Source organism: Podarcis vaucheri, assembly GCF_965113315.1.
Source record: "Podarcis vaucheri genome assembly, chromosome: 4".
NCBI lineage: Eukaryota > Metazoa > Chordata > Lepidosauria > Squamata > Lacertidae > Podarcis > Podarcis vaucheri.
The window spans coordinates 11,405,610-11,420,826 of NC_138762.1; the positions used below are offsets into that span (position 1 = coordinate 11,405,610).

Genomic DNA, 15,217 nt, shown 5'->3' on the forward strand with positions numbered 1-15,217 from the left:
AATCGCTTGTCTGCTTTCGTTTCCCATCTTCGAAGAACCCCACCACTTAAATTCATTCTGCCTTCAAGGTGCAACAGCCTGCAGGGGTGGCTGGTCAATTCAGACATCACACTAAAACATGATTTGCACACCCAAACCTGCTTTACTGACGAAACACAAACCATGCATTGCCAATTCAGACAACATGCCAAGTCTATAAACTTCCTTTAGCCATAGGTTTGGTATGATGTCTGAACTGAGCCAGTGTATCTGCAGAATGCTTAAGAATGGCTTTTCTAAGTTTCACTGCTCTTGAAGACAAGAACCTACTAGCTCTGGGTGATTGGGGAGGCCGCATTTCTTGCACGGCTCATCGTCATCAGCAGGCGCAGGTTCTTCCTCTTCCTCCTCCTCTTCCTCCTGATCCTCAGAGTCTTCTTCACTCTCTGAATCATCGCTCTCATCATTGCTCGAATATCTCCACCTACCACGAGTTCGAGTCCCAGCCCACCGAACTTTGCTTCGCTGTGAGGCCTAGAAACCCAGTGACAAGGGAAACCTCATTGTCTCGGCACCTTGTTACAGTTCCATGCTGAATCATACATTCCCCCAGTTTACATTGTATCAAATAAAAAATAGCCATGCGCAGATTATACAATGCCTTCTGGACATGACAACAGTTGTACTGGGATTCAATGCTAAATGGTTTAGCAGTATAAGAACAAGCCGCAGGGAGCCGCAGGTTCAAACTCCCCCCTCTCCTCCAGTGCAGCTGCAAGGAAACTGTTGCTTCTATTTTAGATTAGTCACTGTTTACCATGCCCCCATAACCCTAAATTGTGCTTGATCTTAACTATGTTCTTTTTTTTAAAGAAACAAACCATTGTTAAGATTAACCACAGTTAAGATCAAGGGTCAGCAACCTAAGGCCCATGGGCCAAAAGCGGCCCCCGGAGGTCGTTTGACCGGCCCATTGAGCCACCCCCGAACCGAGGTGTCCGCTCTCGCACTGCGCTAAACCGGCACATCTGCGCAGGCGCAGACACTGAAAATCATGCGCGTGATCGGGCCCACGGAGGGATCTCCGTGGTACCGATCCGGCCCAGGCAAGATAAACCTTGCTGACCCCTGGTTAAGATTATCCAATTTGTCTAGATTTAGATGTCACAGCAAGCTGCATTTAATCTAAAATTGTAGGGAAAGCTTCTAAACTTCTCCGTAAGCCTATACCGGAGGACAAAGAGGAGCACATGAGTCCAAGGCTCACCAACACTTGTTGTCATAATGTCAATCAATGATTTAGTGTTATTTCTGAATAAGGCCAATATCACTCTTTAAAAAACAAAACAAAAAACAAGCAAAGCAACTCATTTATTTCCTTCCCTTCTGAAGTTACACTACTTTATACCAGCACCCATCATCTGTTCCACACACAAATGAGCTACAATCTGATCATAGGGCCTGCTGCTGCAAATTAGGATCTAGTGATACAAGCACTGCGTTTGAAGAGAAAGAGAACAAGTTCTGTCCTTGCATATGAAATCTTTCTTTTTCAGTCTGCCCTTCAAACAAGGGAAAACCTTCCCTCAGGATTGATGCAGCTGATGAGACCAAACTGGGAATTCGCGTGACAGTTCACTGTGGAGACAGGAGAAAGACTTGGCTTTCACAATGAGAGATACCTCAGATTTAGCTGGAGGCCGGGCTCTCTTCTGAAAACAATTTTGCACCTTGTGGGCAGATTGCTCACACAGGAATGGACCACTAAATTGTGCAGAGCAAGGACAGTATCTCTCTGGCACAATCCTAAAACCACACATAGGGAAACATCAAAGTAGAAAGCAGTGCCTCTGTCTGACTCTTTTCTTTCAAATCAAATGGGGATAATGAGGCAAGTGAGGGCACCGCCACCAGGAATCTACTGAGAGTGCCCAGTCAGAGGACATGTAACCCAACCAAGTCTTAGCTGAAGGAGGACGAAGACACTGCCTGTCTCAAAATCTTCCTCTTTCCCTGAGTTGAATTAATTTATAATGAACTCAAAAAAATATTTAGATATACTTTCCCCAAAAGACCGGAAGCGTGTCTATTAGGCTTAATAGGAACAGAAATTAAAATAGAAGATCAAAATTTGTTCATGTATGCTACAGCTGCCGCGAGGACCCTTCTGGCCCAAAGATGGAAAGTACAAGATATACCAACTATTCAGGAGTGGCAGGCGAAGTTGACAGAATATGCAGAACTTGCCAAACTGTCAGGGAGGATCCGGGACCAGGGAGATCAAAGATACCAAAATAACTGGAGTAAATTTATTGAATATTTAAAGAAGAATTGTAAAGAGGTCAAGACACTAGCAGGATTGACATAATACCTCCAATGTATAATAGTACTAATATGAGAATGATGTGCGTGATGGAAAGAGGATAAATATACCAGTTGTGGGGAGGGAGGGGGGTCGCGACTCAGCAGAGTCAAGGGGGATGTATGGTGCTATTACAATTTGTTGGAAAAGAATATGTAAGGAAAACAATAAAAATTCACTTGGAAAAAAAAAATCTTCCTCTTTCCCTGAAGCCTGCAGCCCTCACCAGGTGTTCCCCACTCACAGTAAACCACTGGATCATGATGGATTTTACTCTCTTGGCCATAGATTTTGACCTTGTGATGACGTAGCAGCCAGAACATTATTCTTGCCATTCTCAAACAGAAGTGCTCCTTCCAGTTGCCTTACTGGCATCCCTGATGACTCTTGTATTAACTCTGCAACTTCCTATTCCATTTCTTTCACACACACAAATATATTCTAGACTCATTTTTTGTACCGTTTCCAGGTATCATCAAACATGTGACCCTCAACTACTCCAACTTTGCAGAAGGGCAAACGTTTCCCATGCAATAATCACTGTAACTAAATGCACACCGTATAGCCAGTGTAGAAAACACTAGCTAGTAATAACTGCTAAGGCACGAGATATCGTTTTAGCCTATCAAAAACTTTTCAACTGATTCACTGAATCAATTAAACATCTAAATGCTGCAATCTTACATCAAGCTTTCTTCCATTCACCAATAGCTTCTGCTACATCAGTGTAACGTAACGTGAAGTTTCCTGCATCATTTTATTTTTTGCAAAGCTATTGAACTATCTACACCCTACTTCTAAGCCAGCTAGTAACTGTGTGGATCACATGATCACACCTTCTCTGCAGCCATCATTTCTCAGGAGACAAATGCTCACATAATTGGGACTCCCGCTTCCTCTCCTCTTGTGTGCCCCCAAAAATCTACTCCAGAGAATCCTTCAAATCTCTGGTGCAGATTTTGAGGTTGCGCAGGGGAGAAGAGAAAAGGGAACAGTTCCACTGCTTTAGTGAGACCCTGTCAGGCAAGCAGAAGCTCTCTATACTGTGTTCTATCACTCCTGCTTCCAGGCATAATGCCTTGTGCTAAAAACGTCAAAACAGAGTAAAAATTAGAATACTGGGTACAGAGCAAAGTCTGCCAACTGAGCAAAACTGTTCCAAAACTGTAAGATTAGTATAATGGGGTTGGGGTGGGGGTGGATGGGTAGAAACCAAAGTCTTAGCATAGGTTTGGGTTTCTAAGCAACATTAGTGGCCAGCAAAATTCAGAAGACTCAAGGCACACAGCTCTCATGTGACTATTTTACCTTGCTAGCCTTAGAATTTATTTCCTTCTCTTGCTTTTTTGAGTCCTCTTTCTTCTCCGGCTTTTGCACCGCAGCTGGTTTTTCTTCCTCCTCCTCACTCCGTTTTTTCTCGGGCTTCTGATCTCGGGTCTCCGCTATTTTGGGAGTGGGCTTAGATATCCGGGGAGACCTCCTTAAAACGCGACCGACACCAACAGCCGCCTCCTCCTCCTTTTCAGAGGCTGCATTCTGAGTCTTGGGTTGAGGGTCAGTTTTCTTTCTACTCGAGATCCTGATTGTGAGCTTGATCCCATCTTTCTGCCTCTCAGAGGTGATTTCCCTATTCTCCGTTAGAGAACCTTCGTCTTCAGAAATCAGCTTGTATTTACACTTGCTTTTCACAGGCTCTTTTTTAGCCTCAGGTGGTTCCTCGGCAGAACTTTGGGCATTGCCTAATTTGGGCGTTTCTTTCCCTTCAGCTTCAGAGTCCTTCTGCGGCTTAGAATCCTGCCCTGCCTGGACTTTGCATCTATCAGGAAGTGTGCTTTTAGAGATAGATTCCTCCTTCTCAGCAACTGATTTCTCCGAGGGAAGGGCTGGAGCAGGCGGTGGAGTCACAGCCGCTCTTAGCAACTCTGCCTTCTCCCCGGCTTGACCCTTACTTTTCAGATCCTCTTCAACTGCTGGAGTAACCTGCTCCTTTGGGGAAGATGCAGTTAAGGATTTATCTGGACATTCCTTGGGAGGTGCCAGGCCATCTTTTGCTTTCACAGGTTCCACTGACTTCTTGAGACAATCATCCGTTTTTGAAGGTGCTTCTACGACAGACTCTGAAGTCTTACTGTCAAGCAAGTTTTCTTTTCCTTTCAGGCTGGTCTCCTCCTTTAAAGGCACTTTCTGATAAGAAACCTCAGCTACCATACTAGCTACCTCCTTCCCTGTATGCAAAATATTTCTTTCGACATCAGCTGTTCTTACTATTGTGCTAACGGTCTCCAGTATTTTCTCGCCGCTTACACCATTTTCCTCCTTAGGCAGGCTGGAGGCATCTTCCTTTGTGCCTGGGGAACGTTCCAACTTGTTATTTGGCATGATTTTCTCACTACTAACCTCCCCATTAACAAGACATTTCCCATCGGTAATTGTAGGGACTCTTTTAAACGTCTCTTCCTCTTGTTTCCCTTCCTCCTTCAAGACATCCTTCGTTGGGGTAATACATTTTCGCAAGGGCCCTTTTAAGGGACTGTCATAATCATCAGTCAGCTTAATCTCTCGCTTTTTCAGTGGAATCTTTGCCTGCTGGTCATTTTTTAGTTTCTCACTTTCTTCCACACTTCGCTCCACCACTTCCTGGGGAGCTTTGACATTGACACAGAACTCTATCCTCTCGGGCTCGTGAACAGTTGCCTCTGCATTGCTATTTACATCTTTCAAGTCTTTTGGCTCTAGCTTATTTTCCTTCACCTCCACTTTAATGGGCTTAACGTTTTCTTTAAAAGAGTCCCTTTCTTCTTTGGTAATCTGCATTTCCCCATTGTTTTCCAAAGGTTTGTCTAACTTCACTATAACTGGCAGCTTTATGATTTCTCTCTCTTGCACTTTTTCTAATTTTATCTTGTTTTCCTCTTCCGAAACTGCTGGAGGTGGAAGGCTTTCCAGCTGTTTTGGCAGCTCCTCTTTTATCTCTTCTTTTTCTTCTTTGACCTTCAAGTTACTTTCTGTTTCATTTAAAAGAAAAAAAAGAGCAAAGTAAAGCAATGTTACAATCATCGTAAGCCAAATGATTCTCCCCACCCTCAGTACTACATAACTTTTGAAGCATTTAGTTTTTCCAGGCACTGAACACATGAATGCTAAATATCAGCTCATGTCGAAACAAAAATGGCTCCAATGGTACTTTACTCTGAGTGAACGTTTCGGTACAGCAAAAAATCACTGGGCAAATCTATGTAACAAATATATGCTGGTTTCATTCCAACTGAACTGTCCTGGCTGTCCCCTAAAGGAAACCCTGCAAACTATAGTTTTGTGCTATTCTGAGAAATTTCCATTACTAGCTCACTTCCCCTGTATGGATTACAATTCTCAAGGCCCTCCAGGAAGAGTGAATGATTGCTTTACTATTTGAAGTCTGCAGAAGAGAGCTAGGAAGGGCCAAAAGGGATGCAAGTCCAATGGTGGCACCTCCTTTGAGGAATGCTTTCCCCAGAGATGCTTGCCTGGTACCCATCCTAATGTCACCTTAATAGCAGCAATGCTTAAAAAAAATCTTCTCAAGCTTTTTGTAGGTTAAATGGCTTCCAATTTTGAATCACACCCACATTTGCAGTGCATAAATCCCTCAAAATAGTCAACACTGAGAAGGATTAATGCAAAATATCCCTTGCAAGGTAAGAATAGCAGCAAAACCTTGGGTTGACGTTTCTTCGCCCTTTTTGGCCTCTTCACCTTCAATACTAGGGCTCTCCCGTGACGAATTATCCTGCTGCTGTTTTTTTAATAGTTCAGGATCAATTTGTGCTTTGAGGAGTTCCAGAGTTTCAGCCAGCTCATTTCGGCTTCTGGATAAACAAAAAACAAAACAAACACATCAAGCCCCACAACCTTTTCAGCCTTGTGTAATATCCCACACTTGTGGAAACCAGGCTGCACGCATTCTGCTTTGCCAGCACCAGCAGGAAAATGAAGAGTAAGTAAACGGTAAAGGACTATGTCTGGAAAACCATGGGTGCAGTCCCCACAACTGCCCCTTCCCCCTAAGGAATTTCACAGACACCTATCACTGCTATAGGGAACCACTTGGCACTTTCGTACTCTCAGCAGTCAGTACACCAGTTCCCACCCTCCTCTCACACCTACCTGCAAGCATAGCAGAACCAAGGAATAGCCACACATAGCAAGCCTGGAACAAAAGGAACATAGGCATACAAAAAGGAGCAATGGCCAGCACTGCAGCACATATTCACCACAGCCCATATTCAGGGCCAGATCTCCAGACCTTAGAATAGTCTGCTAGATCAGGCCAAAGGCCCACTTAGCTAATCCAGCATCCTGTTCTCACAGTGGCTAACCAGATGCCTGCGGGAAACCAGGGAGCAGAACAAGCGCACAAGAGCCCTCTCCCCTCTAGTAGTTTCCAGCAACTTGTATTAGGAAGCATTACTGCCTGTGGAAGTAGAGCGTAGCCATCTTGGCTGGCAGCCGTCAATTTCCTAATCCTTTTTTTAAAGTCTCCCAAGTTGCTGGCCATCGCTGCCTCCTGGGGGAGCAGTTCCATGGTTTGACATTGTGCTGCGTGAAGAAGTACTTTCTCTTATCTGTCCAAACGTTCATCTTCACTGGGTGCCCATGAGTTCCAATGTTATTAGAGAGCTCTAATGTTATGTTATGCCATGCATAATTTTATAAACTTCTATAATGTTACATAAGGGACGCGGGTGGCGCTGCGGGTTAAACCACAGAGCCTAGGGCTTGCTGATCAGAAGGTTGGCGGTTCGAATCCCAGTGACGGGGTGAGCTGCCGTTGCTCGGTCCCTGCTCCTGCCAGCCTAGCAGTTCGAAAGCATGAAGTGCAAGTAGATAAATAGGTACCACTCTGGCGGGAAGGTAAACGGCGTTTCCGTGCACTGCTCTGGTTCATCAGAAGCGGCTTAGTCATGCTGGCCACATGACCTGGAAGCTGTATGCCAGCTCCCTCGGCCAATAAAGTGAGATGAGTGCCGCAACCCCAGAGTCGGCCACAACTGGACCTAACAGGGGTCCCTTTACCTTTACCTTTATAATGTAACATCTTACTCGCCTCTTCTCCCCCCCTTTTTATTAATTAAAACAAGTCATAGCAATATATTTCAAACAGAAATCATACAACTCTGTCTGCTGCCAAAATGTTATAATATGATCACAATCAGCTCCAGCTTTTTCTCTAAACTAAAAGTCCCAAGTACTGCAACTTTTCTTCATAGGGAAATTGCTCCAATCTCTTGGATCATTTTGGCGGCCCTTTTCTGAACCACCACTTTGTAAGCGTTTGGCTTTGTTTCAGGTGCAGCACTAAACCATCGCAAAGATGTACGTGTAGCTGTAAATATTTCCTTATGCACAGTGAGTCAGAGAGAACATTTAAAAAATCCTATCCAATAAATGAACCTGAGAGAGGCGTTTCTTCTAAAGTCTGGAAAACCGAAGGTAAAAAGAACAATACCTGACAATGCACTTCCACGAAGACCCATCTTGATCATCTTGCTCTTCGACATACACCCTAACATTATGATCTTGATCCAGCTGGTACCAGTAGGTCAGCCCATCTTTGTCTCTGCCAATCGGCTGAAGGCGCATAGCATCTGCATCTTCCTCATTAATGATATTCTTAAATTTTAGATTGTCATCAAACTGGCACTCACAAAGGTACTAAAGAAAAAGGGGGAGAGAGAGAAAGAGCACATCAAACTAATGTTGGAAACACCAAAGGAACACTCTCTGCTGATGCACCAGCAAGAGACTAATTTGCAAAAAACAGTACTTGAAGGGCTTGATTTAAGAAATTGTTGGGGAGGAGCCATAGCTCAGATGGCAGGGCCCATGATCTGTATTAAGAAGGACTCAGATTTAATCTCTAGCATTGCTATAAATGAGAGAGGGCTGGGAAAGGCTTGTGCTTGAGACTTTGGAGACCTGCTACGAAGTAGATACCAAAGCAAGCGGTCTTCAGTGGTTCCGCCTCACCATCTCTTTTTAAAAGGGACGTTTTGAATCCCCCACTGCATTTTCTGTAGGTCTGGAGTAGCATATAAAGGTAGCTTTCTAAATGAATGACACTCACCCACCATGTAGCCATGGTTTGGTCAATCCAGAAACAGTGCAGGAAATTGGAAAATGCAAGGGAATTGGGAAGGTGGAGGATGCATAAGCCCATGATAAACTCATAATGCTATAAATGGTGTTTGGAGGATAATCAGGTATTCCAGAAAACTATCACGTGAGTTGAAGACAATAGTACCTTCAATATTCCCAACTTGCATTCCATGCTCATTTCAAAGTATCCTTTTTTCTCCATTTCCCATGCCCAGGTGCTGTTGAATTCTTGACACATCTGAAAGGAAAATGGTTTAAATTAAGCACGAAGTGATCTCCCATCATGGCACCCATACTCAATGAAGTGTTACCTAAAGTTTCAGTTTTTGTAGGAATAAAACAGGAACTGGAAAAAGCAGAGGGATGTGGATTGCTGTTAAACTAACAAAATGGGGACCTAGGATGGGTATTTATTTATTTATTTATTTGTTTAGCTGACTTATAGTCTGCCTTTTGAGAACACGTACTACAAAGCAGTTCACAACATATATAAAAATGCAAATTCAAACACAAAAACCACTTTCGAATCCATTCAGAAACAACACTACAATCTAAACGCCAGTACAGAGATGAAACAGAAACAATAAAATTCAGCTAGATACAGACAGCAAGAGCTCTATTAATCAGAGGAAATATCAGTCATGGAATCATAGTACTGTAAACTGGAAGGGACCCCAAGGCTCACCGAGTCCAACCCACTGCAATGCCGGAATCACAACCAAAGAATCCCTGACAGATGGTCATCCAACCTGTGCTTAGTCCCATTTAAAGGATGTGATGGATGAGACCTGCCAACCTTAGAAGGAACTGACTACCATAATTGCGGGGCCGCCACCAAGAAGACCCTATTAAAGGTTCCAAAAACATGCTGCCCCAGAGACCAAATATGAAAAACTGGAAGACCCAGAAGCCTTTCATAACAATCATTTAAATGAATTGTATTAGAAGGACATTGATTTTTGTGTGCTCTGGAAATTCCTTAAAATTATTTCTGGATGGTAGTGATTACATCTGCACACTATATCTAATATTAAACAATACAAAAACAAAAATTGGCACAGACACCTCCTATTTCTGGCCATGGTATTGGGGATTCCCAACATCATATATCACCCAGTAGTAGAGTTTCAAAGCATCCAATGTAAGAACAACTTACCTTGATCAAGTATTTTTCCCAGCGATCTGCTGTGACGGATTTTCCGATCTTCCTCATCAGTTTCAAGTGAAGTTCTACCAGCTCTCTGGGAACTACAAACAAGAAGGGGAGGGAGTTTAAAAAACAAATAAGCAACTAGGTTCTAAATGCTAGACGTAAGCGCAAATTCAAGAGAAAGACAAACGTTAAATGTTAACTAATCCACACAGCCAAAATATTAAAATAGGATGCTCACGCTCATACACACAGTAAAAACTGCATGGTCTGAACATCGTAACAGATCAAGGTGTAACAAAAGGCATACTATAATCCCAACAGTGGACTACCAACCAATTTCCTGTCAACCACCTTGCACCTGAAGGGTGGCTAGGATTCTTACAAAGAATGTGAAACAAGGTGAGCTGATGCATCAAGGCACTTCTTACCAATGCGCTTGTTATATTCTTACTTGGAAAAGCTTAACGAAGATTACTTATGCCTTAACTATTAAGAGGCAATCTTACTACTTCTCCATTAGCACTACTGGACCAGGAAGTTTCTAGAAAAAGATGACCGCGCAGTTTCTCATCTACCTTAGAATCTAGGTAGCTCAGCCTTCCAGCACTAAAATCAGACATATGCTAAAATGTGATTTTACACCTTAGGTGGGGTTAATTATTAAGGATTTATAAAAGAACTTAACATCTTTTCCTTTGTTCATAGAGTCTCTCTCTTTCTCTCAACCCGCATATGAACCAGGAGCAAACTACAGCGGCACCTAGTGGCAGAACGGAGCAACACCCACGCAGGCAGATCTGAAAAGGTGCTGAGATGGACAGCCTGATACAGACCTGGAAAAATATCACAGCTGCCCTATCCTTTGGGAAGCCAGCCTTGCACAGGAGCTATTTATCCCTCATGTTTTAACTTTCGAAAAATGGCATAAGCATTTTTATAACGTTTTAGAACTGCTTTCAAACTAGAACGCTACACGTTTGTTTTCTCCTACCCTGGAGGGTAGGACTTGAGGCAATGGCTTCAAGTTACAAGAAAGGAGATACTGACTAAACATTCGGCAAAACTTTCTGATAATAAGAGCTGTTCAGCACTAGAATAGACTGACACGAGAAGTGGTGGACTCTCCTTCCTTGGAGGTTTTTAAGCAGATGTTGGGTGGCCATCTGTCATGGATGCTTTAGCTGAGATTCCTACATTGCAGGCGGCTGGACTCCCTTGGGTCCCTTCCAGCTCTAAGATTCTATAATCTTAAAGAGGTTCACATATTGCTTCATGAAATTTGTGCTGGAGCAACCAAAATTCTTTGGGCTACTGCAATGCGCTCTATGTGGGGCTACCTTTGAAGGTGACACAGAAACTGCAATTAATCCAGAATGCGGCAGCTAGACTGGTGACTGGGAGCGGCCACCAAGACCATATAACACTAGTCCTGAAAGATATTTATTGGCTCCCAGTAGGTTTCCAAGCACAATTCAGAATGTTGGTGCTGACCTTTAAATCCCTAAACGGCCTGGGTCCTGTATACCTGAAGGAGCGTCTCCACCCCCCATCATCCAGCCCGGACACTGAGGGTCCAGCCCCAAGGGCCTTCTGGCGATTCCCTCGCTGCGAGAAGTGAGGTTACAGGGAACCAGGCAGAGGGCCTTCTCAGTAGTGGCGCCCTCCCTGTGGAACGCCCTCCCAGTAGATGTCAAGGAGATAAACAACTATTTTACTTTTAAAAGACAACTGAAGGCGGCCCTGTTTAGGAAAGTTTTTAAGGTCTGACACTGTATTGTTTTTAATATTTTGTTGGAAGCCGCCCAGAGTGGCTGGGGAAACCCAGCCAGATGGGCGGGGTATAAATATATAAATTAGTAGTAGTAGCAGTTGTAGTAGTAGTATTTGCTTGGAAGTCTTTGCTTAGAAAGTCAACCAAAGAATGCTGCACACTAGTCAAAATACATTCTTTGCTGGTGTTTCAGTAAGCTAGTGGTTTGGTTGATCTTGTATTTACTTGTCAGAGAGAGTGGGAATGCAGGTAACAACAGCCAGTTAGACAATTGGGAGGGGGGAAGAAAGGGAGGTATTTGGGTGAAGTGGTCAAATAGCTGGCTTCAGAGAATAATAAGAGCAAGAAAAATGGGGGGGGGAGACCAAATAGGTGAGGAAGGGGGGATATTGGGTCCACTATGTTTAGTGAGCCCTATTTAAGAGGATAATTGGAAGGAATTAAAAAGAAAGGAATCAAGACTAGAAGAGAGAGTACAAGTGCCTGGCACAGATCCCAAAGAAGGAAAGCCAGGGAGGAGAAATGAGGGGTAAATAGCAACAAAGCAGCAGAGGCAACATTCAAAGCTCGCTCATCCATTATTATTATTTTTCCAAGGCACACCAACACTGAAGACAATGCAGAATGCAAAAGCCTCACTAGGGTAACGCTCACGTCGAAAAGTAGTAAGAAAGTTACAGAATTTTCCAGAACTGTTCTTCAGGTGAGATGTTAAGCAAAACAGAAAAGGGAGCAGGTGAGAAAATGGAGGGTGGAAAGAAAGTCCCAAAGTAAGCAATTTGTCACAGTCTTAAAATGGAGAGAAGGAAGAAGTAAGGGAGGCTCTGGTCCACCGGGTCACGAAGAGTCGGACATGACTAAACAACAACAACAACAACAGTCTGGTCTGCTAGGTGCAAAACAGATTTCAGGTTGCAACAAAACCAACTGGGACAAATAATCAGCAGTGGCTGTCCAGATAAGAGAGAATCATTTTAAATATGCAATCTCAGTGGCCTTCTTATCCACAGTCAAAATAAGGAGCACAAGGCAGGCTCAAACACCCCTTCTGAACAAATTCTCTTTTCCTTTTTCAGTGTTCATCACACCAAGGTTAACACCATGGTTGTCTTTATCTTCAATTTGCAACCAACTGGTGCAACCAACTGGTACTGACAGAATTAATGCTGAAAACGAGAGGGAGGGAATTTTTGAAAGAGAGCAAAGCAAAAGTAGGGAAACTTTTCGGCCTGGTGGGCTGGATCTTCATCTCCCCTCAGCATCTGACAAGGAAACTGGAGAAGCTGGCACAGCAGGATTAAACACTCTGCTCACCAGCTGATGAGTGGAGGACTGAATTTTGGTCTCTGCAGGGATCTACTTCATCAGTGCATCCCACATGGGGACACTGGGAAGGCAAATCCCAGCAGGACTGAACCTTCCCCTGCTCATCAGTCAGTGGCAGCAGCTGACAGTTGGGTGTAGTTTTGAAGAAATGGCCTTGTGGGCAAAATTGGACTACCCAGCAGGTGAACACTTGTCTGCGGGCCAGAGGTCCCCTACCCCTAGAGCAAAGGGAGGAAACAAGTGTGCTCACCACAAACTCCTTATCTCTTGTATGCAGAGCTGAGTTTCTATATTTAAAATGACTTGAGAGCAACACACAATAGGTAATGTTCTCTGAAGTGTTGTAGTCTGTTTTCCAAAGATGAAACTACTAGGAAAAACAGAGCACAGAAGAAGTGAAGTGGAATACTACAAATCAAAGAGTTGTCAAGTGCTGGTGACAGTTACAGGGAAGCCAAGCAGGCATCTGCTAAGAAAGTCAGAATTGTGCTGGCGCTTCAGAAGCAGGTGAATGGCATAACACAGTAAGCTCAGAACACAAATATACGGCAACATTTATTGCAAACATAAAGGTAAAGGTACCCCCTGACCGTTAGGTCCAGTCGCGGACGACTCTGGGGTTGCGGCGCTCATCTCGCTTTATATAGCCAAGGGAGCCGGCGTTCAGCTTCCAGGTCATGAGGCCAGCATGACTAAGCCGCTTCTGGAGAACCAGAGCAGTGCACAGGCACACCATTTACCTTCCCGTCAGAACGGTACCTATTTATCTACTTGCACTTTGATGTGCTTTCGAACTGCTAGGTTGACTGGAGCAAGGACTGAGCAATGGGAGCTTACCCCGTCGTGGGGGTTCAAACCACCAACCTTCTGATCGGCAAGCCCTAGGCGCTGTGGTTTAGTCAACAGCGCCACCCGCATCCCTAGATCCTGGCTTAAACCTAGAAAAATATCACCTGCATCCGACTGCAAATATACACTCATCCAAATAAAACGAGGTAAGGTAGAATGATGTAATTCTCACCAATTACTATTGTAAACGCACAACACAATTCTATACCTCTATGATCTGCATAAGAAACATCAACTACATCTTGAATTTCAAAGCCTTTTCAAACCACTGTTTACAATTGTTTATGGGTGTACTTATGTGCATTTCTTATGACTCTTAGTCATTTTGGTTGCCTTTCATGGCATCTTTTCCAGTTCTAAAATATCCTACAACGGGTTATTGACCAAATCACTGAGGCTCTTAAAATTTCCCACAACCATCTCAGTTTCCCCTAGACAGATCGAATATATTTATTTGTTTGTTTTATTTAAATATATATTCATGCCACTTACCACTGCAAAAATTATCAGGTAGTTTACAAAACAGAAATAAAACATCAACACTGCTCATCTACAAATGAAAAGAAAGAAACCAAATGAAAAACAGCACAGCTGCACTAAAAAGGGCTGGTATACATAAGGAGAAGGAACTTCCATGCTCCTTACAATTTGCTTCAGAACTACTTTCAGCCCATCCAGCCTGGCACACAAGTGGGTCATTTACAGAGTCATGTGCAAAATTGGATTACACTACAAATATCTTCATTCAGGAGGGAGAGTCGGCACTTAACTAACATTAATAGCAACTGGGAAGCTACTGGGAAAACACAAGAGAGACACTGTTTGTTTGGGTGTGTTGTCTTCCAAAAAACATGATACTTTAGGTAGAGATTGCATGTGAGTCCTTCCTTTCAGTGTGCTGCCCCCATGCTGCAAATGGAGGACGTGCTGGGAGGAAGTACACATGCGATGCATGCAATCACAAGCTCAAACTCTGCACAGTATTACTTTTGCAAATTACCCACAGTCCCTTACTTAGTGCCTGACATTTTTCTATAAAGCCTGCACAGTGAATGAATATAGTTTTCTAGGAAATTTTAAACCCAAGACAAAATGATTGTTGGGGAACCCAAAATACTGCAAACCTTTTAACAGCCTGCTCAAAAATCTCCTTTGTCCACGGGGCTACCAAGATACTAACTAAGACGGATGGACAAATCTCTCAATGTTGGTTTCTCATTTTACCAATCTTAATTAAGTTTTAATTTACCCTATTCTGACATCTGTTCATACAGTTCATCTGTCCTCAAGAAAATGTATCACCATTTTAGTGTGTATTTCCCTAATATACACAGTTTTAAATCTCTAAGCAATTTACAATACATTTCCACACATAGTTTCCCCTAACATACTGTATTTCACTGAGTAGTCAACAACATTCTTAATAGCCGCACTCCCATTTTTTGACCCCTAAAATCAGTCCCAAAGCACTCATCACATAATATGAAAATGCAACAATTAACAATCCAATCTACTCTTTTCACCTTAGATATCAGTGACTAATGAATCATCTGTGAGAGGTAAAGATTTTTAAATTTAAATTAAGAATTAAATTTATTTATTTATTTATTGAATTCCTATGCCGCCCATTCATTCGAGG

At 43.2% G+C, this 15,217-nt stretch overlaps 1 protein-coding gene across 1 annotated transcript in view; it reads right to left on the reverse strand.

The window, feature by feature from the left end:
* The window catches only part of RSF1 (remodeling and spacing factor 1), a 52,478-nt gene that overhangs the window by 26,250 nt on the left and 11,011 nt on the right, over nucleotides 1–15,217 (reverse strand). Inside the window, exons 2-7 of the mRNA XM_082218985.1 lie at nucleotides 9,636–9,727; nucleotides 8,625–8,717; nucleotides 7,830–8,035; nucleotides 6,038–6,189; nucleotides 3,650–5,346; nucleotides 310–513 (exon numbers count right to left, since the gene is read on the reverse strand). Of these exons, the coding sequence (XP_082075111.1) occupies nucleotides 310–513; nucleotides 3,650–5,346; nucleotides 6,038–6,189; nucleotides 7,830–8,035; nucleotides 8,625–8,717; nucleotides 9,636–9,727 (2,444 nt within the window). The remainder of the gene's footprint in view (nucleotides 1–309; nucleotides 514–3,649; nucleotides 5,347–6,037; nucleotides 6,190–7,829; nucleotides 8,036–8,624; nucleotides 8,718–9,635; nucleotides 9,728–15,217) is intronic.